Source organism: Blennius ocellaris (genome assembly GCF_963422515.1).
Source record: "Blennius ocellaris genome assembly, chromosome: 11".
NCBI lineage: Eukaryota > Metazoa > Chordata > Actinopteri > Blenniiformes > Blenniidae > Blennius > Blennius ocellaris.
This window is the reverse complement of record NC_137660.1, coordinates 23,325,590-23,352,801: the sequence shown is the minus strand read 5'-3', so window position 1 is coordinate 23,352,801 and position 27,212 is coordinate 23,325,590. Positions and strand designations below refer to the sequence as shown.

General features: G+C 41.7%; 1 protein-coding gene across 4 annotated transcripts; it reads left to right on the top strand.

Moving 5' to 3' along the window:
- The first annotated feature begins 884 nt into the window (after positions 1-884).
- On the top strand, positions 885-24,475 carry siah1 (siah E3 ubiquitin protein ligase 1). 4 transcript variants are annotated; one of them, XM_080504411.1, is made up of 5 exons: positions 885-1,027; positions 13,931-13,987; positions 20,045-20,226; positions 21,040-21,336; positions 23,147-24,475. In XM_080504411.1, the coding sequence occupies exons 2-5, from the start codon at positions 13,978-13,980 to the stop codon at positions 23,516-23,518; spliced, it is 861 nt and encodes a 286-aa protein (XP_080360537.1). In that variant the 5' UTR covers positions 885-1,027; positions 13,931-13,977; the 3' UTR covers positions 23,519-24,475. The 4 variants fall into 4 exon arrangements, with proteins under 4 accessions (XP_080360537.1, XP_080360539.1, XP_080360536.1 ...); XM_080504413.1 differs by lacking the exon at positions 885-1,027 and adding an exon at positions 9,941-10,068; XM_080504410.1 differs by lacking the exon at positions 885-1,027 and adding an exon at positions 10,302-11,448.
- The last annotated feature ends 2,737 nt before the right edge of the window (positions 24,476-27,212 follow it).

Sequence of the window (27,212 nt, the reverse complement as noted above, 5' to 3'; positions counted from 1 at the left end):
TACAGAAACAGACAAACAGACGCAAACACTCATATTCACATGTATGGACAATCCAAGGCCACCAGTTAATCTATAATCTTATGGACAACAAATACTAGAACGAGGACTTCAACTTGCACTGAACTTTTAATTTAGTCTTATAATCCACTTTTACTTATTTTAGTCCTGCTTCAGCTGCAATTGATTTTATGTTGGACAAGTTAAAGATGCTCTAAAATTTTAGAATGGTTTAACAATAAAATGCATAAAAACGACGTATGTGCCACCATATAAATGAATAAAACAAGGTATAAAGGTTTAAAAGAGAACTATAAAATGCATACAAACACTCAGATATAAAACAAAACAAAAACAAGAGTCATACAACATACTGCAATTACAGCACTTCCATTTCAGTTGAAAGGGTGTAGTCTGTCTGCCTATCTATCTATCTATCTATCTTTCTATCTTTCTATCTATCTATCTATCTATCTTTCTATCTATCTATCTATCTATCTATCTATCTATCTATCTATCTATCTATCTATCTATCTCTCTCTCTCTATATATATATATATATATATCTTTGATGATGAAATAACGGAAAATGTAAAAGTGAAAATGAAAGGTGCACGTGTTGATTTGTTTTGTGTTAATGACAAAATAATGACTTTTTATGTAGAAATTATCATAAAATTAAGTGAAATTCATAAAAAGAGCGAGGGGATTAATTATTTCTAAAATACGTAGGATTGTATGCGTAAGGTTTTTCTCTTTTTTGATATCCTTCATCTTTTTTTTAATTAAAGACCACTTTGTACAATCTGCGATTCGTGCAGAGCGCGCTCCCGCGACAAACTTCAACAACTGCGCGCGCTCCCGAGCGGCTGGTACTTAACGGCTGGCGTCTCGTCTCTCCTCTGGTTGCGGTGCCAATGTGTACAACGAGTAAACGGATGAAACACACTGAAGACGTGTCCTCTATCCATCGCCCCTGTCGCGTATTGACGGATTTATCGGTCGTGCGCTGAAGGATATTTCGTCCGAGGTAAGCGAGCAAAGTGAAACATCAGATTTTTCTCGCGAAAACAACAGACGTTAGCTTCCTTCCATTAGCGCGATGCTAACGTGAGCTGCTCGTTAGCACAGTGCTACCTTAAAGCTGCGCCTCGACGCGTTTCGGCGTGTTCTACTGCGGGTTCTCTGCGGTGTGCAGTCCACTGGTCTGTGTATGTGTGTTTGACATTGTCGTTAAGGTTTACAGAGAGGTGTATGAAATACGCGAGGGTAGCGGCTTCTTGGCTGGTTCACACTCAAGCACGCACGGAACACACACACACACACACACACACACACACTCACACACCACACACACTTGCTAAGCTATCAAGTCGCCGATTTAGCTCGCCACTGTGCTTTACGGTAAGACGAGGCCTTGTGTGCCTGGGTCGCTTTAGTGCTTTCCAGGGGACGTCGTTGTCTGCCTGGCCGGACAAGGCCATTTCGCTTTCCAAGCAGGTTGGTTCGGGTCAGTAGAAACCCATCGAGGCGTTGTTTTTGTGTTGCGGCGCGACTGGTTTAGTGGCTGCTGTGTGGGACGCGATGAGTAATGTTTACTCAAAGGAACGACCGTGGCTGCAGTCGGATCCTCCGTGACTGCAGGAGCCCGGCTGCCTGTGCATGACCTGTCTTACATGGGGCGATTGAATGTCATATCTGAGTAGGCATCGACCATTATCGGACTCTGATCTTCTTTTATCAGTACACGCTCACACCGGGTCTGCGTGGCGGATGCATTTGTTAACGTGGACACCTGTAGATGACTCCCAAGCTATCAACAAAACTAAAATGATCATCATCATGCTAGAGAAGTTTTCAAATGTAGGGATCACACGAGGTCGCTAAACTAATCAGCTCGTACCCTGTCAAAGGTTTAAGGTGCTCAGAGCAGAAACATGATGCAACAGCTTAAGGTGTTTATGCCCACGTTATATTAAACGTTGTATCCTGATGAAGGTATGTGATTGCACTGAAGATTTAAAGCAGGGTTGTCAAACATAAGGCCCATGGGCCAAAATTGGTAGACTCGAGGTTCTGATCCGGCCTGTCAAACCACCAAGTAAATTGTAAATAGTTCAGGGTGAGTTTGTGAAAACCTGTGTTGTGCAACAGTTTTTTTTTCCCCCTGACAATTTACTGCTTTTTTCAAAAACAAAAAACTTTTAAATTTAAGGGTCTTTATGGTACTATTTCACTGGTGCGGCCCACTAAAAATTGAGTTGGGCTGCATGTGGCACCTGAACTAAAATGTGAACTAAAACACATGGTCAAGTATATAATAAAACTGCATTAGATTATGTACAATACACGTAGATTCCGTCCTCCCATCATACTCATAGTAGCATGTAGATAATAAATAACAGGGATTCTAATGTGATTCCTGCAAATACAAGCATGCTTGTAGTTTAATTTGCTGCATGTAAAACCAATGTGGTACGTTTTGTCCAGAGATGCCCAGGTTAAAGTACAGATTCATTACTGAAGATTTGGTTATTTCGGATCATCAATTTGATGATATTCGGTATCAGCTTGGCACAGGTGGATACATATCTTTTGTTGTCGATCAGTAAACTTAATTCTGTTCTTTTGAGTTGTAATTACTTGTGGAATTTATTGGCCTCTGTTTCAATGCAAGCACTACCGTACTGTTTTGGCATTTCTTTTGTTGTGACTAGAATTATTTAAACATCTAATTCAGATATTGTTAAACTGGTTTAAAATGCTTTGAACATCAATCATACTTGGATGGGGAGAAGTCTTTTTCTTGTATGTAAAGAACACGTTTGGTATTTTAAACCCGTCAAAGCCACAATCATGTCAATCCAACGAAAATGCCTTCGGTGGCAACAAGTAAAAATCCACCAATGAAAAGCATGTAACAATTTTTTAAACAGCATTTTTTCATCAGTTATGATGGTTTCCCCACTCTGTTGTTGCAGTACTGCTAAAGTAAATTACAACAAGGCACAACTGAGCCTGAGCTGAAGTGATTGATAAAGATTTTGGTATATCAGTGCCTGAAGCTGAGTGTTTGACATTCTACTGTGGGATTGCACAACAGATATCACTGTGCTCAGCAACAAGGTCTCCTGACCTTTGGATGATTGGCACTTTCAGCTACATTTGATCACATTTTTGTCCGTTTAGTGTGTGATGCTCAGAATCTCCTTTTTGGGCATTTAAGTGAAAAGGAAAGTTCCAGAGCTTTAATCGTTGCTTTATTGTCTTTTTCATGTGCATATAATCCAAGCAACAGTTTGTCAAGTTTTTAAAAAGCTATCTTTTCTTGCAAGTATATGGAATCTCCAAAAGAATACTGCAGTTACTTTCTGCAGAACATCTATGAGTGGGATGAGGAGAGTCACACTTCCATTGCTGCTTTGCCTTTTCTGGCTACACAATAGACATTACATATTGTTAAAATCTTGGTCCATTTAATAAAATTGATTGACTTTCCTCATAAACAAATGTAGGTTCTAGTGGAACCGCAGTTGGCATAATGTTTACCAAAAAGGTTTCAACTTTACACACATGTAGCGGAGCTGATGTCATTTCCACATGTGAAGCACGTCTGGTAGTGGAGGCTTTGTTTTATGCAGTTTCTGTGGTGTTGTGGGTGGTCTAATTTGTTAATACAGTTTTGAAGTTGTAACACAGCTTGTACTAATCCCAGCATGCAATTGAGCTTGTCTGTAGCACCGCAGCTGATTTAGTTCCAATGTGTAAATTATGTCTTTATTAGGTAACTAAAAATAGAGAAAGTCATGTGTGTGGGTTCAGAACAAAACATTTTACAGTGTGGTCCAATAGTCTGTGTAATGTTCAAAGATGTGATAACCTGGGGGTTGCACGGTATCAGGTGCGCATCCAGTCAGGTTGTCAGTTATTGTGATAAAATGCACTTGAGTATATGATGTCAATGTATTCAAGTCTTGAGATTTGTTTTAGTGTGTGCATGTTCATAATATTTTGTGCCTTCTTGGTTGACGCATCAGATTTTTTTGGTCTGTTTTTAAGAGTTTGAATTTTCTGCCAATTTTCAACTAAGTACAAACTGTCATGGCGGTGACCTCATAGCCACTTTTCTCCATGAATTTAGACATAAACCAAACTGACTAATACACATGTTGTCATTTGTAATTTTTAGACGAATCTTAAATGGTAAATGTGGTTCAGCTTTAGTAGGTGCACAAAAAAAAAAAGAGTCCAGTCACAACATCCAAATCAACCAGTAAGCTCACGGAACTGTAGTTTTGAGGGCAAAAATGTACATATGACTGCAGACCACCCAAGCCAAAAAAAAAAAAAAAGCATAATATATATTTAAAAAAAAAATGTCTTCCCTTTTGCTGACTCTGCGTGGGGTCTCTCATGTTGCAGCACAAGTGAACTCGTTTTGACCCGGGGGGGTTTTTGTAGCTTTTAGAGAGGCTTAGTTGTTGGGTAATGTAGCCACCGGGGTGGTTTTTTGAATGCGGATAGATGTTGACAGATGCCAAGATGACAAGGATTTGTGTCACAGGCCGAAAAGACTCATCCTCATGAAATCCTCAAACTCATTAAAATGCAAGAAAGTAATGTTTTATTTATTTATTTATTTATTTCAGGTTGTACCTCCTACAGACCAGTAATGGTTGGTTTGGGCGTCAGTTGCAAGTGTAGCAAAACGTAAATAAAATGGTTTGTTATCTGAACCATGTAACTTTGCATTCATAGAAACATCTACTCGTGTGCATGCATAGAATGTAGATTTCACACTGACCTGGCATCGTTACCCCACCTTGGTGCGATTGTGTTTAATTGGCATAGAAAGCGGGGTCAGACAGACTGTTCAGAGTTGGAAGTGGGGTGGAATCTGATTGGCAGCTATACGATTAGTGGACGCAGACACGCAATAAATATTTTTTATGATGTATTCTTTCAGGTTGTAAAAACATAATGTACATGCAACTGCTGTCAATAGGAACGTAGCCACTATTGAAGTGTGTACAATTTATTGGAAAATCCGCATTTCTTTGTGAAAATATTGTGCTTGCACTTGCACTTGGAGGTAATTAACCTCTTTAACGTATGTTTGAGGTCTCATAAAAAATATAATTGTATTATTCTGTTGTCATACTTTCAGTCAAGTTTTTAGTTTCAGTAGCGTTCAGACAGGGACGTGTCGAATTCTAATTAGTTCTCACGTTCCTTGTGGTTCTTTGGTTGTATGGCTCCAGGGAGGTAAATTGCTGCTCCAGCTGCTTTTGTTGGTATGTGGCCTTTCTGTGAACTGTAAAAGGTTAGAGACTGTTGTCCAGACCACTTTGGTCTTGTATCCTCCAGAGATCATTCCGGTGCAGCCTTTACAGCCCGATGTATTTGGGATGATGAGTCTGCAGCAAGGATGACGTAACCTTATGACTATAAAGGTTGTTGTGTTGATGGTTTAAGGTGCCTTATCACCTCCAGGAATTCAGCTCTTGATTTGCATCGATTATTTATAGACTCAATGGCCACAAGAAAAAGGGCTGTTTGCTTGTGCAGGCATCACACATACGCAGATCTTAACATGGTACATGGCATACCTTTTAGTTAGGTTGTGGAGATTTTCATCCCACAGTTGTTGCACTTTGTTCACTGTACATTTTGCAAGGGTATCGCTATGTACCACGTCACAAAGATTTGCTTTTAGGTTGACATCTGGCCAGTGTGGGGGCCATGTAAATGCATAAAACCTTGAAGGAGTTCAAAAACTGTACGATCACGCCACTGGCCCAATGAGCAACACCGGTGAACTCGAGCATTTGGATATCAACCTACATGGTACGTCAGCTGTTAGCCAGCCAATTTGATATCATTTACCCAGATAAGATCTTCTCCTAGAGATAATGCAACTCATCGTGACAGTGACTTCTCCAGTTATGCTCCCACTTACAGCTGTTGAAGGTCTGGACTTGGGGAGTTAATGGAACACGTGTTTGAATGCAAAATGATAAGATTCAGAGTACTGCACAGTACCTCGTACTTCAGTATTTTAAATCTTGTGTTTTTTGATGGTTTTATTAATGGATCCAGGGTTCTAAATACACACAATGTCTTTTGGGGGTGTTTAAAATACCAAACAGTAAATTATTTAGCTTTTTTTTTTTTTTTACTATTTCTGAGCATCATCCTTTTTTTAGACTAGTGAACTTGTCTGAATTCAATTTAAGAGATTTTATTCAGGGCCATTTGGATGTGTACCGTTCTATACTTCGGCTCAATGGATATGTTGTCTTTTCCAGTCGTTCAGCATAAAAGTCATGTTCAAAGTTGTTTCTGGTTCTTTTAATGTTCACTCCACTAGGGCATCTTGACCTCATCGACTTGCCTTAATGCCTCAAGATGCTTCTGTGTGATTGGCTGAGTGGGGTGGCTTTTACCCATTCTTCCAGCATTTATCTGGCAACTGGTTGTTGTTGTAGTAATGGCAGATATGGTTTTATCCGTACATATGAAAATGTGGATGTACACGTTTAACCCATCTTTTTGAGGATTCACCATACTTGAGCGTAAAGGATGTTACACACTTGAGTTTTTCTTGAACCACAGCTTTATCAACTAATTGTATTCAGATTTGATGTTGAGATCTGAGCTACTTTGTTATTTTGCCATTTGTTTCCTCATGTGCTTGTGGAAGAGGGTATGGATGGGATATTGTCTATACTGGACATGATGTCTCTGATAAAGCAAGATCTTGTAGATTTTTTCCCCCCACATTGGGCAGATCTCGTCGTGTCACCCAACATCTTTTTGTTTATGTATAGAGTTCACTGCTTTCTAGCAATTCTTAATTTGTCAAGAGTGTGTGTGACTCACTTGCTGTGTGGCAGTGAGGTAATTCTAGATCTGTTACTAATGCCAAAGGGAGTCCCTGCTTGCTCTGTCACTCTCTGTATATGCATGTGTGTGCTCACATTGTGAACATTTGTTTCTGTGCGAAGCCATAGTTTGTTTAGTTTTGTGTTTCTGCATATATGTGGAGAAGGTTTTGCCTCTGCCCTGATATCCCTGGTCTGTGTGGCTTCTCCATGGTAACAAGCCGCTTTGCTGCATTGTTCCTCAGCTGCTCCCCCCTCCGCTGTGGAAAAAGAAGTGACTGTAGAAGAAATTACCACCTTAAATAAAAAGTGCATGTAATTTTTTTGCATGTTGTTCAAATGGATCATTTTTACAACATGTCCTGCTCAACAAGCTAGGCAAATCTTTAGAAATGTGGCTTCCACTTGCTCCAAAAGGATGCAGACTATTCAGTGTGGTTTCCCCTATTACCTTATCTTGGTCTTGGCCTGATTGTAGAACCTCATTAAAAGTGAATTGGCTACTCACTTGCATTCAAAGCTTCCATTATCCTGTCACACTGGTTGCGAGTTTCTCCGTTTTGGTTATAACCAACTTGTTGAAGGACTGGATGAGTGAAGAGACATCACCAGTGACATGTTGATGCCAGGTTTGTTTCATGGTTATGGTGTAGGGAGAGTTGTAAAATGACACTTAATCTTGTATGCCGTTTTTCAAGCTTCAGCTTGTAGACGGTGATGTGAAGAGAGCAGCAATTTGGGGGTCAGAAACTTAATTGGGCTTCATGTCCATTTCGACTGTCCAAGAATGAATGTTGGCCCCTTTTCCTTTTTTTTTTTTAGGCAAAGGAGGCTTTTGACATGAACTAACTTTGGGATTTCTATTTTTCAGTTAACTTCAGGAAGTTCGTTGAATGCGCTGACTCATAAGAGAACAGAGAAAGTGTTGTGATCGTTGGAACAACCAAGGCATTGTAAAATGGTAAATCTATGACGGGTCCTGTGATATTTATTTTAAGTGGAAGCATGGGATGACCAATGCCTTGTTTTTATTCCTTTTTACTTACCTACATTTTAGTAAAACGATTAAAGAAAGAAACGGCACACATCGACTTGTGTGGAAGTAGAGTCATACTTAATTCAAGCTCTACCGTGGTCTCCTTGCCTTTCTGCAGCATTGGGTTCACTGGTCTTCTCCTTTACTTATTCTCAGCTCGGGGTGTTTTTATAAATGAAATCGAGACATCTGCACTGCAAACACATGCTTAAGATGTAAATTGGCTGTCCACCTCCCCTCCCTCTTTCATCTCCTCCTTTGTGAACCCCTGGCTGTAGGTGATGAAGCGTTTAGGTCGCTGGTGATGAACTGCTGCTTGGTCCAGATGGCTCATTGTTGTATCTGCTGCCCTGCCCCTTTTAATAACACACTCTGGGCATTGGCTAGTGTCACGACTGCTGTTTTATAGCTCACAGTGTGCATATGTGTCTCAGCGGGTTCTCTTTGTGCCCATGTTTTTTTTTTTTTCCCCTTCTTCTTTCTTTCTGCTACTGAATTTCTGACTGCATCATGTTTATATTGTCTGGCGATAATGTGAGCAGATGTGGCGTAGCGATGGTGAAAGGAGTACAGCAGAGGCACTGTTGCATGTGCCTCTTGTCTTGGTGGCAGTGACTGCAGAGTCCAGGAGCCGCTCATGTAAGAAAATAATGTGATACGTAAATGCCTGTTTCACATGAACTGATATTTTTAGTGACAATCCCAGCAACAGATACAGTTGCACAGTAGCATGGAAATAATAGAAGTTGTGGTTAGTCTATAAAGAGAAGTAAATTACAGTTTTGATAGTCTTTTCGAAAGAACACTTACAAAATTCATTCATTTTAGTGGTGGGACCAACTCGCTATATCTGTAAGTCTTGATCTCTATGATGTAAGCCCCCCTTTTTAACAATCATTTGTTCGTAACCTGGGTGTCCAGGAGGGTGCAATGTTTTGTAGAGCAGGTCAAAGAAAATACTGAATCCTTTATTTTTTAAGATTCCTGCTCTTAGTGAGAGTAACCCTGTGTGCGCGCGCTAGAATTTGCATTTACTTAAGTGTTTTAGGCAAATCGGAGACTAAGACCTAGAGGCAATCTGGAGGAGTTTCTTGAGGTAAAATGTTAGGAATTACTGCTGTAAATGACTACGTGGACTCCTGGCAACTTGAGTTGTGAGATTAGTTAAATGAGTAAACAAGTAAAATAGACTGGGGTGCTAATCACTCCACAAGAGCAATGAGCTCAACAAACAAATCCAGCATGTATATATTTACATACACATGGCTGCTGTTGCTGCTGGTGGTACTCGCCACACATTTCCTTTTTTAGACTTGCCCAAAAACATTTCTTCAGCTATCAAGGTCATTTCTAAATTGAATCTCAAAATTTCAGTATGTCGCCTGTGACTTTAGAGGGGCGGTTGCATCTGTTTAGATCAGTCCATATGGGATTGAATCACCTGAGATGTCTTTTAACATAGCATGTGAACAGCATCAACGTTTCTCTCTCGGAGTGCACTTAGCTCGCTATCACGTTCTCGCTTGCTGACAGACGGATTCTGGCTCAGAGTTATATTTTGGGTCTTGCATAGGCTTCTTTTTCCTTGTTGGCACTGTTGTGTGTTTTAAGGATGCGAGTCTGCGTGCAGGAGAGTGAGCTTGTGAAAGATGGTGACCATTGAGCATCTTTGAGATGACTTTATAAAGTAATAAGAGTTAACGTTCAGAATGGTTGCAATCATTTTTGAGCTGATCATTTATATATATTTGTGCTTTCTTTTTTTTTTCCCTTTTTTTTTGTTGCTAGATGTGTGACAGTGTCGTGCCAAGGTTTGTCACGTAAACCTTTTTGAGTGGAAAGTCAGTAGAAGGACAGATTGTAAAGAAAACGCAGTGAGAAAGTGAGGTATGGTGTCAACAAGGGCAGCTGGTGGTACAGCCTGCAGCCAGACAAGGCTGAAATCTGAGACTTGCACAGCCCCAGAGGCAGGCAAAGGGAGGGAGCAGAGAAACGCAAGGGGGAGAAAAAGAGTGTAAGAGTGTGGCGGTGTGTTGTGTCCATCCAGAAGAAAGGGGACAAAATAGCCAGACTCGAAGCAGAAACCTCATACAAGAAAGACTTGCGGCGAAAAGACGGAAATGCTGACGTACAGCTTGTAGTGTACTGAGGGTACAGAAAAATTGTTAGTCAACTTGAAGCTTGTGTGCAAAAGAAAAGCCGACATGCGCGCGGAGAAGAAAGGGTTATGTATTTGGGTAGGGAGTTGTCAGGGGAGAATAGGGAAGGGTGTGTGTGAGCATGCTCTGTTTGGACTGACATCGGATGCCGGCTCGGCTTAGCTCAGTCTTTTGCACAAATACACCCAGCAGCAGTGACACCTACCACACTCCAGGGGACGGCGAGAGCATCGCTTGGATTAAAGCGCAGTGCAAGAAAGAGTCCAGAGAGAGAGAGAGACTTTATGTGGGACTTTCCCGTCTTCATTCACTCACTAGCTTTCTCCTCATGGGAAACCAAGAGAGTGGGGCTTGTTTTTCAATCAGTACTGGATTATTCTTGCCATAACCTCCATACATCACATCGATTCGGCCTTTCGTTGTATTTTTTTGTATTTTGGCCATGGGGAATTGTGAATTAATTTTTTTCCTGGATTTTATTTTTGGTGTTTAATATCTTTAATTTAGGGTTGGGCAGTTTACCTATTAAAAATGCTGTGGTACAGTGCCACACAGTTCCTCAAATTTTGGCACGAGGACCAAAAGTGCTTGTTCCAAATGGCTTAGTTGTCCAGTTTGAGGAAAAAACTGCCTTGTGTTTCATTCTGTTCCTCGTGGCTGGTGAGGCGGAGTGAGGGAGTGGCATCCTGACCACACACCAACCAAGAGACTGCTTGCAGACTACATTTGAATGCGTTCAGTGTAACAGACAACTAATCTGTTCGTGTTTGTGTCCCAGCACTGCTGCATTTAACACCCTGTGACCTGGTTGGTCTTCCTTTTTTTTTTTTTTTTTTTTTTTTTTAATTCAGATTGCATTTCAGTTTGACCTGAAAGGCCAGTTTGATGGATACCTGCTTCACTTGTGTGGTGACAACAGCTGTTTTGCCTGCTTACTGCTGAGCGTCCAGCAGCTGAATCGTATGATTTTTTGTCTTTTAGTTTTTTGACCAGGTCCTCTGGTCTTCTCTTGTGGACAGTAATTTTCCCAGCCATTGGGGATCTGTTTGGCCTTGCCTGGACACAGCCCACATTTTTGCACTACAGCCTTGCCCTGGACCCTCGTGAGCTCGGCTTCCTAAATGGGGGGAGCGGGAGGAAGAAATCCGATCCTCTGTTTTGTGGTATGTTTCGGGCAGCAGCGGCAGTGTGTGGTTTCCATGGAAAAGGCTGGAGAAATATGGCACAGCGGGACTGCATAAATGCTCTACCTCTATGTCTGTGGTCCAAGTGAAATCGAAGCCGGCTTGCGTAGCACTGCAAACTCCACCCTGGAACTCCTTGTTCAGACTCTTCTCATGTGTTGCCACAAGGAATGTGCACAGGACTAAAGGTGAATTCATTTTAAAGTGAAAGTTCACTCAATTCTGGTGCCATTTACACCCTTTATCACCTGTTCTGTGCATTTCTGACAAGTGCCCTTGTTGCTCCCAAGTTTGTAAAATATCCTACATTTCTGGGCTCAGTCTAGCTGCAGCTGTCGGGTTTGTGTCAGGTTGAAAAATCTATACAGATGTATTTTTTTTTTTTTTGCAACCAAAGCTCCTTTATGTTGTGACAGAGTCTGTGCTGAATAGTTTGTGTGTGTGGGTGAGTACAGAAGATGCTTTAAGCAAGCGTTGCATGCATGCATTGCGAGTTACTCTGTATGGTGTGCATGAACACTGTGCAATGTGTATGACTGGGAAAAGAGTGGGCTATGAGTTGAGAACAAAGAATAGCATTTTTGTGTCCCAGCCCAGTTCGTTTTCTGCCTCCCCCTCCACTTGTGTTCCCCATCCATCTCCAGTCTGTCTCGTGCCTTCTTCCATATCCTTTTTTTTTTTTTTCCTGTATCTTTATCTCTTCCCCCAGTTGTTTTCTTTTCTACTTGTTTCTTTCCTTTGGTGTGCTTATTTTCTGTTGTGTATCCTCCTTAGCTTTTTCCTGGTTTCCGTGTACATTTAAGAGTCCCAAAGCTTTTTTTTGTCATTGTCTGGAGGTATTTTGTTTCTGTTGGTCTGGCTGAAGTCATCTGTGTGTGCAAGACTTTTCATTGTTTGTGAATGGATGTGTTTATATTTTGTCTTAAGTCAGGCTGGCACATGCTACAGATTAACTCGGGTGACTTAAAGTGAATGTAGTTTTTCTACAGACGCACATCGTTTTTTGTTTAGCGTCGTGGATTAGGTTTTTGCTCAGAAAGATTGGATCTTCAGCATCAACATTGACTGTCACCCTGATCATGGTGTCCCAGGTTCTTGTCTTAAATGGCAACCTTGCTTGATTCAGGTCATGATGACATGTTACTTTCTTCACTTCTTGAAATATTGTCATTTTTTCTGGGTTGTAGCAACAAGAAGACAAGACTCTTGAGATTCTTATATTTTGTCCAGAAACATGAATTAGACGCCTTTCTTTCTACTGTTTGAGAAGTGATGAAAATGCAATCTTCGCCAGGCAGAAATGTAGATGCATTGCAATCGATTTTCCAATTTCCTGTATTGTGCTCTCCGTTTTGTTCCATTAGCCCACCAACAGTTGCGTTCACTTGCACTCCCTTATTGACAGCAAAAATCACAGCATGTATTTTTTGAAATTATGTTAGCGTTGGTATGCCAGGCCAGCACAAGGACCACAATTAAACATGTCTGACAGTCACTGCCTCATGTGTCCATTCACAACGTTTTGGCAGGTCCAGTCTCAGCATGACAAAGGAATACATAAAATCAGAAGCTTGAATACATGGCACAATAGACGAGCTCAAATTCTTTTATAGCATTGGTAATGAGAGTCTCCTCCAGTTAGATTATAAACTCTGTTGTTGTTGTTCCACATCTCGAATCTTAAGTAATGGAAAGCCATTGTGCATCATCAACAGAATGCAGTGCTGTCTTTTCAGTTTCTCCAGTTACAAATCCACTCACGTCATGCAGGTAGACGCTGTTTAGAAAATAAACTTTGGTCCACTGAGCTTGTTTACTGTGTGTTGTACAACAATTCTGCATGTGGAGACAAGACACTGAACTCCTTTTCTGTCTTTGGCACAGTGATTTCTAGATTTTGCATTTGAGTAATTTTAATAACTGCTTTAACTTGTACTGGATTTGAATGTTTGCCCCTGATGTAATGTCGGTACAAGTTTTTTGGTGTGACACTGCATTGTTGGAGTGTTATTGTTTGTGGTTCTCCGCGCCTCTATTTTGTCTAAGTTGATGTCACTAAATATTGTTTCTCCTGCTGGTAAAAGAGAAGAAATAAACAACACAATATTGAAAGTGTGCAAAACACAGGAAATTAAGGCCACGGTCTCCCATCATGTTATAGATGTATAATAATTTGAGAGAGATTGAGATCAGAGTGGAATGAACAGATGGTATATCAAGTTATGTGATAATTCCTTGGATCAGAATAATACAGGACTGACAGTAGATTTTAACATGGATAAAATATGAATGAAGAGTGATGTTGGGAGAAGCTGTGGAGCCAACAAAGTACAGTAGCAATCAATGATTGCAGGGATCTCATACTAATGTGCACAGCAGTTCCATCATAGTAAGAGGTTTTAATGCCTTGAATGAACATCATTTAAGCCCACAAAGGTGAACAAGGTGGGTTGTGCCCTTCCTGCTCCCTTATAGCAACTTGGCAGACTTTAAACCACTACTACTAAAAACTGAACTTTCATAAGGAACTTTATCTGATGGGAGCTGATTCAAGCATTTTACTAAATGACTTCAGAGGCAACCGATCGTTACCGGGCCTCACAGCAGCCAGTAAATGTTTTTGTTGTTGTTGTTTTTCTAATGCCATGCTTATTTTAACTTTCCTTTCAGAGGTCCCCACATTTCAAGAGAAGACGAAAGCCTTATTTGGAAATCTTATGGACGAAGGTGAGTTGTTTTTTTTTTTGTTCATTTCACTTTTACTCTCCAGCAGCAGCTACTAACCAATGTCGAAGATCTCCAACCACACAGTTTTTCAGGCATTTGGCTCCTTTCTAAAACTTTTACAAAAACAACATTTAGCTGAACAGTTTTTTAGAACTACTCTTATCTTTTGTTTCATGGTGACAAATATGTTATTTAAATTATAAAGTATGTGTCATCTTGGTGAGCCAAACATTAAATCAGAATAAAAGCCTTGGAGGAAAATGGAGTTTCAAGTGGACAGAGATGCTGTCAACAATGCAGGTTTACCCATGTTGAAAGCTGTCAAATATATAAATGGTTAGGGAAAGGTAAGAATTGTTTTCTGTCCCCAGACTTTGTTAGGATGATTGCAGATCTCTGACCTGTGAGACAGGATCTATGCCACAGTGCGTGTCCTTATCTTGTTTTTCTCTGGTATTCTTCACTTGAAACATTACTGAACACCTTTTTAGAGACGTGCAAGATGATACCTCTCAGAGAACTTTTTTTTTCTCTCTTTTTGTTATGGGCTGTTTTGTTCATCGGTGCATGTACACGAAACAGAAATCCCCCCAGAAGAATGTGTATTTTTCCTCTTCTGTTGCATCACCTGAACACCAACAACTGCGCTCTCAAGCGCTGCTCATCTGCGTCCTTCTCTCCACCCCCTTCACACAAAGCTGTATGTGCTCATCTCCCTCCCCCTATCTGGTTAGCTGACTCACTCTTTCTGTCTCCTCAGCCCTCCTTAACTCTTGTTTTCACTTCCTCCTGGCTTTGCTTTGTTTTACGTTTTGATGTTGAATGTATTTATAATGACTTGGTTATAATGAGTCTCTTGGGAAGAATCATCCCCCTAATGAGCTGCTCGTGGTGTTCTTTATCCACATTGTTGAAGGTAAAGCCCACAAGATTTGTAAACTCCAGAAACATGAACATAAATGGCATTTTCTAACCCTCCTGCTCATAACAAAAGGTTGCTGCCAGTCTTTGCTGCTTTTCTGTTATCTTGACAGTATCGTCTCCTTGACCCCCCCCCCCCCCCCCCCCCCCCCCCATGTACCGGTCAACCAACTGATGCTATGTTTATCCCTCTTGGCTCTTGTTTAGCTGGACATGTTGCAACTTGTTTATAGCCTTACATGCAGCATGCACACTGCATTCTAGCTATTGCAAGTGAGGCAAATATTTTTGACAAATATTTTTATTTTATGAAAAAAAAATGCTTTTCTAGTCTCTTGGTTCAAGTCCAATTAGTATTTTCTCCTGTGAGATCTGCATGACTCACTTCTCCTTTCACTAAATCAGCTAGTATTAGTATTATTATAATTAAAGTTACTCTACCAGACTCCACACGGGAAAAATTTTAAATTCACAACAGTCGTTTTTCTTGATGTACGTCTCCAAATTCCCTTTCCAAAGGAAATACATTATTACACTTGCATTTCCAGCATTTACATTTTGAGGAACATCCCCCTGGTTTGTTGACATCTTAGCAGTCACAGAATCTCGTGAACAAAATCCTATTTGTCCACTCGATCTGGCGAGATCTCAATTTGCAACTGGAAAAACAATGGCTGCAGCAAGTGATAAACATAATTGATCCAAATTGACATCATTTACCCTGAGACACTATGATCCTGCGCAGTCTGACAAGCTAATAATGACAACAGCGCTCAATTCTGAAATTTAAGGTTTTGTTTCTTTAACCCAGTGAACAAGCCTTAGTTGAAATTCTTTTTTAGTCGCCACAGAAATTGGATTTCCAAGAACAGTTCAGGTCCAGTATTGCGCCATTTCAGAGAAGTAGGTTTGTCCACATAAGCATTCATTGTACCGTATTTTCTGCCCTATAAGGCGCACCGGGTTATAAGGCGCACCTACAATGATTGACATAATTTACAACTTCATTCATATATAAGGCGCACCGCCCTATAAGGCGCATGGAATAGACCAGTGGTCAGCAACATCTATAGCTCAAAGCCATTAGGTTACATTTTCCACTGATTCTAACACCCAGAGAGGTGCACACGCTTTATTTTAATAGTCTACCTGCAGCCTATGCCAGGAGGACACTACACACAAAACCTTCTTCACTACTGGTTGACAACTTACAACTACCGGTAATAATAATAATAATAATAAACTAAACTACATGAACTAAGCAACAAAAACACAACACAACACAATTATTACCGACACCACAAACCAAATATAATCCCCAATAATTGCATTTAAAACACCACAAACAGCTGCAATGAATTATGGGAGTTTCTATCGGCTGCACTGAGGAGCTCAGGTTGAATTTGTCGCTGCAAGGCATGATGTCCCATCATGCCTTGCAGCGACAAATTCATGTTTTGTGTTGTTGGAGGTTATTGTGGCTCGTTGTTGGGCTTGGTGTTGTGTTGATTGTGTTTATGCTGTGTTTTTGTTCCCCAGTTTAGGGAGTAATTATTTCATCTAGTTTATTTTGGTTTGTTAGAATGTTGGTGTGCAACCATGAGTGATTAAGGTGTTGTGCGGAGTGTCGTCCGCTCTGAAGATCCGGTTGCAAAGTTAGAGTTGTCAAAATAAAAGCTTCTGGTTGTTCAGCTGTCAAATAGCAGTCTTGAGTAGAACAATCGTCCATATATAAGGCGCACGGGGCTATAAGGCGCACTGGCAGCTTTTGAGAAAATTTGAGGTATTTCGGTGCGCCTTATAGGGCGGAAAATACGGTAATATTAGTTCTTAACTTTAGCCTGATCGCCTCTTTAGACCTTTAGCAGTCATGCATGTTGTGGGATGACATCTCCGTGTCCTCTAGAGAGAATGATCAGCACCACCCAAAGCACACAATCTGCGTCTCAGCTGCCAGCTGGTAGCTGTTTCTGCCCTGCCCATAGAACCCAGACCAACAATAATAGTACCATCAATCTTCTAAGTCTGTAACTCTAAAACCAAAAGAGCCAATTTTTCCCCCAACAGTTAGAATTTGTCTGGATCTATAGATTTTAATTTTTTTTTAACCTTGAAATTGAAGATAACAGTTATGACCTTTTTAAATAATTTATTTTGATGAATTTAAGCATTTGAAAACCATTGACACTGCATTACTATTTAATTTTTTAGTGGGTGAATAGCTTCACTTACAGCTTGTTCATCATGTAACTGCCCCCTTGTAACAAACACACTGAGCAAATGAAAGTACAATAAAGGGATCTATTTATATACTTTCTTTTTTTGATGAAACCTACAGAGAGCCAGTCCAGAGGGGCTCCAGTGCTGGGTTGCAGACCCCAGGTTTAAGTGTAGGGAACAAGCAGTTTTACACTGAATAGCTACACAGTCAGATTTTGATACTGTAGGTTGAAATAAAGCAGGATGGATGTATCATAACATGGCTAAAACAAATGATGCATTTTAGAATTTCATTAGATATCAAGAATTGGAATGAATAAGATTGAGCTTCCTTCATTTTCTGTGGTGATCAGTCTAGGTCATATTGGCCCATTGAAACTTCTCAGAGTTGAATATTTCCGTCTTGCATGCGAGCTGACTGTGACCCTGGCCTTGGCCGAGCTCAATGTCCTGAGCTAAATTTGTCCCATTGCTCTCGGTGCTGCTGCTAGCAAGCTAGCCAGCTAAGAAGTCCTATTAATAGCCACTCGGGCAGTATCTCTCTCTCACAGCAGATGTGTTTACACACAGGCCGGCGAGTGGACAGCTATCTAATACGCCCTTTGATGAGATCCACCTTTCCCCCCTGCAGTTGGCACGAGCATGTATGTGAGCATGTAGAGGAGCTTTACCCGAGCAGGCCTGCCTGCCTGCTGGCAACGCCTCCAGCAACTGAGCCTCCAGCCAGAGCCACGCTTACGCAAGTTGTGATGTTGTATATAAAAGCAGCACATTTTACATTTACCGGCACAGGGTTTCACCAGTAAAAGCCCGAAAAGGCTTTCTTTGTAGGAGTATTAAATTTACTTGTTTTGTTCAAAAATAAGTTATATTTCAACTTCCTTTCACACTGAATATGCTCTAATCACAATCATTATATCGAATCTGCAAATAATTAAAAACTCAAAGGGTGGAAATCAGTAGAGTTCCTGTTGTGGCCTCTGTTTTAACAGCCGAGCGTGTTTAATTTTACACCTGTTTAAATTTGAAAACTAGCTGGGTCCATTTGAGGATCTGAGCAGGCTGGCCAGAAACTGGATTTGAGCGATTGATCCTGTTTTTTCGCCAAATAAAGTGATCAACACATATGGACATCATGCACGTCGTGGCAAAATGAGCACAATTCTCTGAGAGGACAACGGAATTGCCAGTAGAGGCAGAAAGCAGGGAATTCCAAATTAGGAAGGTTTTCCACATCCCAAAATTTACAGGAAAAAAATCAATAGGAACCAGATAATATATAGCAGCTAAAAAAAAGGCATTATTTTGCATACCATGCTTGCTGTTCCTGTAAAGCAGAGCAAAATTCAACTACTGCAATTATTCTACAGATGGGCTGACAATAGTTCAGTGCATTGCATTTGGAGATCACATCTAAACATCACACCCTTTACAATGGTAAATATTAATTTATTTCCTGCCAGTGTCAATACATAAGACTTTATTTAGCTCTAGCAGCTAATTTGTAGTTTAATGTTAACAATTTCTGTCAATGCATGGTACATGTCTTTTACAAAGAGAGGATAGGAGAGAGGAATAAAGATTTTTGCTGATGCATCAAATGCACTTTCTTTGCTTTGTTAGAAAAGTTGTCTTTTCTTTTAAGGTAATGGCTTATTTTCCTTGCTGATAGTTTCCCCTTGTTCCTGTCCCTGCCTCACCTCACTCCAAACTTCACTTCATGTACTTGTTTATACCCCCTGTAGTTGAGCAAGCATGATTATTAATGCTTATTTCACAATCAAAATGTTCACAAGAAATAATGTTTTATTCAATGAAAAGGATGAATGATTTGCAGTTATTCAAATGTGTAAACATTTTGGAAATGGAAAAATTAGACCACCTGGTCTCGATTGACCAATCACGTTGCTCATTACTGGGCATAACACAAACCGGATGTCAGTTGCCAGTTGTGTACTCAAACCGACAATTCACTATATTTTGGCGAAAAAACATTAATTTAAGCAAATTGTGATGGTGGCAAGTCGTGACAGCCATTATACACATATTTTAGACCGCTTTGAGCAACACGTCTGCTATTTTTTTTGGCCGTCGGTTCTGAAAATTGACCGTCCAAATGACAGCGAGACGGTTCGCTGCCTTAAACCATGTTGCCACTACACAGCCGGATTGCCAAACGGAATAATTGTACCACCGAGCCTGCCGACTACTCGTATTCGCCCATTGCAAACATCCTGCTCAAATCTAAACTCTGCTGCATCACTCCATAACCTCATCTCTCGTTCTGCCTCCTCCTTCATCTGCAGAGCCACTCTCCCCTTTCTGCCTCTGTTCCACAGGCCATCCCATGCTTCACCACAAACTTGTTACCAAGGCAACCACACAGCACTATGGGAAACAGTACACACACACACACCCATCTCAGTTCACTGTACTGTCTGCCTGTTCTTTATCAGTGAAGGAGCCCTGCTCATGCTTGTTGCAGGGAGAACAGAGGATCTGCACACGATGGCTTCTGCCCACTCAGACATTTACTGAAAGAACACAGTCATGATGTTTGTTTATTACTGCGTGTCTTTCTAAAGCAGAGTAGCAGCGTGGTAGCTTCCGTTTATTTATTTCTGTCGGTGATGGCGAGCTAATATATGTAAATGATTCAAGCTTCCTGGTTTTCTCTGGTTGAAGAAGGTGCTGCTACATGCTGATCAAAAGTGTGGTAGGATGACTGGTTTGGACTGTGCGCTGTGGGTTGAGGTTATTTAACTGATGTGGCCCTTCTCTGTTTCGCATGTGCTCATCAGGTATATGAAATGATAAAGTCCTGCTGGTCGGGTCTAAAGCTTATGTAATATATTTCTACATTATATTTTGATTGTAATATAGCGCTTCCTCTCTCTCTCTCTTCCTCAAAACCAGAAATGAGTCGCCAGACTGCCACCGCGCTGCCCACAGGAACCTCCAAGTGCCCCCCCTCTCAGCGCGTGCCCACCCTGTCTGGCACCACAGCCTCAAACAGTGACCTGGCCAGTCTGTTCGAGTGTCCGGTCTGCTTCGACTATGTCTTGCCCCCCATCCTGCAGTGCCAGTCTGGCCACCTGGTATGTCAAGTCCAGATCGGGAAAGAATTTCCAATTGCTACCAGAAGACTGGTCCTCCTAGCCATGATCATTATAATTGACGCTTAACTGTGATGGCACCGGTCTAATCGGGGTAAATATCTCCTCAGCTCCAGTGTCTCCCCTATTCATGTGAATAGAAGAAGATCAGGGCTCTTTAAAGCCACTTGGAAGCTGTAAAGTCATTGGTATTTATTCATCATTCAAGTATTGGCAAAGTACCCTTTTTATGTGCAGGATTCGAATTGCAACTTAAGTTTTTGTACCTTTTCCTTGTTATTAGCTGCAGATTTTATGAGCACGACAGTAAGTATAAAAATGCTGACATTGATCTTTATTTTAGACGGAACATCAACAAAAATATGAAAAAGGAACCAGTTGTTCAATCCCAGTATTGGCAAGGTCCAGATATTTTTGTCTGCCTGCAAAAATCCTACACGTTTGAAGGAGTTGGTGTAAATAAGAAGTATACCTATTCAAAAAGAAGGAAACGAGGAACCTTCCTCTGGGATTAATAAACATTATTGACATATCAATCTTGAGCTATCCCCACAGTAGCTTGACGTTCGGCTGCTAATAATCTGGAGTGTGACTGAGGAAATAGTTCATGTTAAAGGTCGAACTGTCTGGTTCCATGACGTCCTCTGTATTTTCCTGATGAATGACTTTGTCCTGCGCTGAGCTCGCGTAGATCTCACAAATATGCATCGGTAAGACTGCTGTCGATGAAGGCAGACATTGGCGTGACGGTTGGCATTTTGGCGAGGCGCGATAATCCACACGACCTGTTCCCAGGTATGTTCCAACTGCCGGCCCAAGCTCACCTGCTGCCCCACCTGCCGAGGTCCCCTGGGCTCCATCAGGAACCTGGCCATGGAGAAGGTGGCCAACTCGGTCCTCTTCCCCTGCAAGTACGCCTCGTCGGGCTGCGAAGTCACCCTCCCACACACCGACAAGACGGAGCACGAAGAGCTGTGCGAGTTCCGGCCGTACTCCTGCCCCTGCCCAGGCGCCTCCTGCAAGTGGCAGGGCTCCCTGGACGCCGTCATGCCTCACCTGATGCACCAGCACAAGTCCATCACCACACTGCAGGTCAGGCATGCTTCATTCACTCAGACAGTGTGTGTGTGTGTGTGTGTGTGTGTGTGTGTGTGTGTGTGTGTGTGTGTGTGTGTGTGTGTGTGTGTGTGTGTGTGTGTGTGTGTGTGTGTGTGTGTGTGTGTGTGTGTGTGTGTGTGTGTGTGTGTGTGTGTGTGTGTGTGTGTGTGTGTGTGTGTGTGTGTGTGTGTGTGTGTGTGTGTGTGTGTGGAATGACTGTGCACATGAATTCAGCTGAATTATGAAGCATCTTTATCAGGGATCCTGATTTTAAGAGCGCCCTCTGCTGTACCATGAAGTGTATCACAGTTTATACATCACTGAGTTTTGTTTTCTGAAATAGTTCAGCAAAAGTGGTTTTGATTTTATTGATTTTATGTCAGATGTTTTTACCTCCTCGGACCTCCGTGTTCACATCTGAACATCAATCTATGTTGTCTGGAATACAATGCTAATTTAATTTGGAAGTTAAGAGAAACACTTGTTGTTTGTCTTCTGATGGTGAAGCTCAAACACGTTCAGGAAATAATCAGAGAGCATTCTTTGGGCAAAAAAAAAAAAAAAAATGTCATCAATTAAGTATGTAGAAAATTACATTGTCGGAAAAAGCGTTTCAGTTTTTTTCAGTTTCCCATCTTCGGCATTTTATTTTGATATGACATTTAGTTTCTCGCACATTTTCTCTAACTTTTATCTTCTAACAAATACATTTCAGGCTCTAAAATGAGGCTCCTAAATTAATTTAACCTATCCCTCACACGGAAGCAATTAGTTTCAGTTTTCTGCACAATGTATTGCAAATCTATTACCGCAGCAATAAGTGTCTGAAAAAAGACCAGACTGTGACTAAATGGTGTTTCCATACTCTGCATGTCAACATATAGGAGTCTTACTTCCCTGAATGCCCGTCTACTATCTGGAGACGCGAGTGGTTGAATTTCACAAAGCGGCACGACGAGAGCTCAGTAGAGATGTAAAGGATGAGATGAGCGAGAATAATCTGGGCGAACAAGAAGCTATGGCCGAAAGCTGTGAGAATTAGAAAAATGCGATACTGTTGGGTGTTGTGATGACACGCGATAAACATCTATATATGAAGTTGATGTCTTTGTGCTTTGACATCAAATGTTCCCTTCTGGTCTGTTATAACTTTTTTAATATTTTAGCTGAGTTATGTTCATTTTGTCATCCTAACTTGATGATATTGTTTTACCAACAAACTAGTGATTGATGTTTTTACTTGACTGATTTTCGATTGCCTTCCTCAGAGTGTCCAATGTTTTAATCAGTCCGTTCCCCTGATAAAGACAGACGTGCCATCAAACATTCATTGTGGTGACACAACCAGGGCTCTGAAAAAATAAATGAATCTCGCAGCACAGTAAAGGGAAGATGCAATGTTATTTATTGAGTTGATGGCATGATTTGCAGTCTATACAAACACTTGAGTGGACGTTAATGTCTTCAACCCTTGACTTTTGTTACTCCCATTTATAGATTATTTTTCTCTGCCTATGAAAAAAATGAAAAGGCTAATACAATTTTAGTCGAATATTTCAATGTGCTTTTCGTATGTAAAAGTCACAGTGTATGGAAACAGAATTTATTGCACTTCATTAAATTTTTAGCGAGAAGTGAATTGATATTTTGAGAGAATCCAATCGTAATCCCCAACATGAGCTCGTGAGGAAATATTTATATTATCAATGCAAGACGCTCCTCCAGAAACGCAGTCGTGTAAAAAGACACTGACGGCGACCAGGAGCCAACATTAAGCGCTTGTCCCGTGTGTGTCTCCGTCCAGGGCGAGGACATCGTGTTCCTGGCCACAGACATCAACCTGCCGGGCGCGGTGGACTGGGTAATGATGCAGTCGTGCTTCGGCTTCCACTTCATGCTGGTGCTGGAGAAGCAGGAGAAGTACGACGGGCACCAGCAGTTCTTCGCCATCGTGCAGCTCATCGGCACCCGCAAGCAGGCCGAGAACTTCGCCTACCGGCTGGAGCTCAACGGGCACCGGCGCCGGCTGACCTGGGAGGCCACGCCGCGCTCCATCCACGAGGGCATCGCCACGGCCATCATGAACAGCGACTGCCTGGTGTTCGACACGTCCATCGCACAGCTGTTCGCCGAGAACGGCAACCTGGGCATCAACGTCACCATCTCCATGTGCTAAGAACTTTTCCCAGAGAAGAGCGTTTTAAAAAGTTAGCTTGTTTAGGGGCATTTTTCAGGGGGTCAAACCAAGCGTGACCTCACGGCGCCCCCCCCTCCCCCCCCCACCCTCCCTCCACACCTTCTCTGCCTCTCCCTTTGAGATGTGGAACTGGACTGTCTGCTCAGGCAGCCGTGGAGGTCCCGGGGGTGAGACGGACGGACGGATGAATGAGTGAATGGATGAGTGCAGGAACGGATAAATGCACAGACCGAACCGCAGCGATGGCTCTGGACATCTACACACACATAAGCATATGGGAGACTCATGCACACACATGCAGTCTCATCCTCTGTTGGTCACAGGCAAAAAACAAACTGCGAAGCTGTCAAGACTCGTTTCCTGGCCACGCCTCTCTTCCTCCCGCCGCTCTTGTTTTAATGTCTTTCCTCTCTTCTCCCCCCCCCCTCCCCCCCTCCCACTCGGCTATCTCGTACGCTGCAGCTCTCCTCCGGCTTGGAGCTCGCCGAGGCTTCAGGCCGTCCGGAGGGAGGCTCAGCACACACACACACACACACACACACCGCACCTCCGTACCTTCCACCCGCGTCACCGTCGGTCGCAGGGCAACCACCGTGAACCCAAAGTCATTAAGATGTTTAAAAATGGAAAAAAAAAAAATATATATATATATAAAAAAAAAAAAAAAAATCCTCACCCGTGACTGGCAGTGTTGTCAGAGGCCGGGAATGGAACCACCGCCTGTAGACGCGGTTGGCTGTAGCAAGCACCCCTCTCCACACGCACACGCGCACGCGCACGCGCACGCGCACGCGCACACACACACACACACACACACACACACACACACACACACACACACACACACACACACACACACACACACACACACACACACACACACACACACACACACACACACACACACACACACACACACACACACACACACACACACACACACACACACACACACACACACACACACACACACACACACACACACACACACACACACACACACACACACGTCGTCTCCAGGAACCTTCAGCGTGCATCGAGGGTCCCTGGACGTCAGCGCCGAGCCACCGGGCTCCAGGTTGTGCACCAGTTGCTCTTTAATCTGGACTGTCGTCGTCAATAGATTAGACTCTGCTGTCATACTGTATGGATTCATGGGACGCCCTCGAGCCACACCCACACCCGGACTCTCCTGTTTTTAAGTTTTACTGTCGCAGATTAAACGCAGACACCCTCACCCCGACCCCCGCTCCACGTTCTTCGGGTGTGGGGTTAAACTGACCGAGGAGAAGAGTCGTGTGCCCCCCCCTCCCCCCCTCCCTTTCTGTTTTTCAGAGCAAAGAAGAAAAAAAACACTGCATTTCAGTTGAGACGTTTTCTTTTTGAGTTCATTTCTCCAGTCTCTTTTTGTTTTTAATTATTTACTTCTGTTTTATTTTGTATGTAAGGAGAGAAAAGCTCCTGGTTCAGTGTGAGAGTGTCTATATGTTTGTGAGAAGGACGTCTGGCTACATGTCGTCCCCCCCCCCCCCCCCCAGCCTTTTGTTTCTTTTCATCTGTGCTCCTTCTGACAGTTTCTACCGTTACAATGTTGCTATTGTTATTAAATGGAGATGATCATAATCATTTTTTGTAATGAATTTCATCTACTTGTCTCTTTGTCCTCTTTGTTTGTGTGGAAAGTCTTTTTATTTTGTGTTTCTCTCACCCTCCCTTTTTTTTTTTTTGTCTTTGAGGGAGGGAGGTCAAGCCAATCATCTCTCCCTCTCTCTTCATGTGGAGTCTCAGTAATGTTGCTGCTCTCCCTCAAGTCCTTGACTTTTTCTGTTTTAATTTGTCATCAAATAAATCTATCTTTTTCATACCTGCTGCTCCTTTAGTCGTCTTTCCATTGTTGACCTCGGGTTGTTTTGGCGAGCACCATTTCTTGTTGGTTCCCTGTGGAGTTGTTGGAAAGCAGCGTTTTGATTGCGCACAACTGTTTTTCATGGAAATGTCTGATGCGGCTAAATTCAGTGTGCCACCTAGTGGCCTGGCATGCAAACTCAACAAATGTATTATTATACCATGGCCAGACTGTGGATGTAAACTTGTATAGACATTCTTTCTGACATTTCAATATTTTACAACGGGAAGCTTAATTCAAAATTGATTCATTTTGAGATTGCACTTTTCTTTAAAAATACACTTTGTCAAATTGTTTTTCAAGCTGTTTGCCCTACAATCTGGAAAATCTGGTCTAGATTCAGCTTTTTTTCATTAAAGTAAAAAAAAAAAATAATAATACAGCTTGTAAAGGAATTTATACTAAACTTAAACTCTGGAATTAATTATTGTTAAAGCTGAAAATCTTGAACTCTAACTCTAAACTTCTCCCCTTCAGAAGTTTCAGTGCGGATCACGGTGCAATTCCCGTTATGTTGAGGTTGTGGTCATTTCCTATAGTAATTGTTTGAGGCACAAAGTATCTATTTAAAAAAAAAAAAAAAAACAACAAAGAAAGACTTTGAATTTAATGGTTACTATGATACTATCTAACTGGTCCGGTTCACTCGAGATAAAATTGGGCAAAATGTGGCACCTATTACATTTATTTTCATCATGAAACTAATAAAGATGGGAAAATGCTGAGGGTACAGGTTATTTAAAAAGACATTGTTTTCAATATAAACTGTTTCTTGAATTTGCACTAAAATAAAATTTTACTCAATCATCCAACAATTTGTATTAAAAATATTATGCTGTACATTTAAATATTGTTTCCCACTCAAGATCAAACTAGGCTGCATTAATAATAAAATCGGTTTAAGACCTCTGTTTTAAAGGGCGATGTCTTCGTTGATCTGAATAGTTCCCATTTCTTTTAAAAGTCAAAAATATTTCTAATACTACAAATTGCTACATTTTCTACCCTTAATCTGACAACCTATCCTGTAGGATCATACTTTTTCTTAACAGCTTGAGGCATTTTTTTTCTCCATCAGTATATTATGACGTTACAACATAAAGAATATGTATCTCAGAAAGTGGCTGGGCCAGTTTTAGCAGGCGGGCCACATGTTTGATGAGCATCTGCATGATCTGCTCATATTCTGCACAGATGTTGGTTCAAGGGATTCCCATGTTTGAAGCAGCGTGGTTTTTACACTCTTTGAGGTAAAAACTAAGATTACTGGTTAGATTATACTCAGTCTGTGAACCCCCTTTTTCCTGTCGCCAGTGGGCTCAGCAGGACGGCTCCTCCCAGCAGTGGGGGGGGGGTGGTTTCAGAGGGAGTCTTCACCCCGGGGTCTCACCCAGGGTGGGTGTGCCTGCCATGGAGTCGCTGTGGCACAAATCTTTCCCAGCAAACCAATACATAGATTGCAGACTAAATTGTTTACAGACTCTAAAAGAAATGATCCAGATGTGCTCCAACTAGATTATGAGGAGATGTTTTTGAATACATCTGTCTTGAAAAGATCTTGAAAATGAAACACAAACTCCTGGAAGTTATGTATTTATGCAGGTCAGATCTATTCATTATCCTCATTTTTGGACAATTCTATTAATGTATGCATCGATATGGAGTAAATCGGACGTGTCCACGAACACTTTTCACTCCTCTGGCACAAACAATGAAATCCTTGGTTCAGCTTCTATCTATTTATGATGTTAAAATTAAAAAAATGTG

Excerpts from the sequence above, each read along its gene's own strand:
- siah1 (XM_080504410.1), top strand. The coding sequence starts at position 11,331 with ATGTCTGTGGTCCAAGTGAAATCGAAGCCGGCTTGCGTAGCACTGCAA. Across the intron at positions 13,988-20,044 it reads TGGAAATCTTATGGACGAAG|AAATGAGTCGCCAGACTGCC; the intron begins GTGAGTTGTTTT and ends CCTCAAAACCAG. Across the intron at positions 21,337-23,146 it reads AGTCCATCACCACACTGCAG|GGCGAGGACATCGTGTTCCT; the intron begins GTCAGGCATGCT and ends GTCTCCGTCCAG.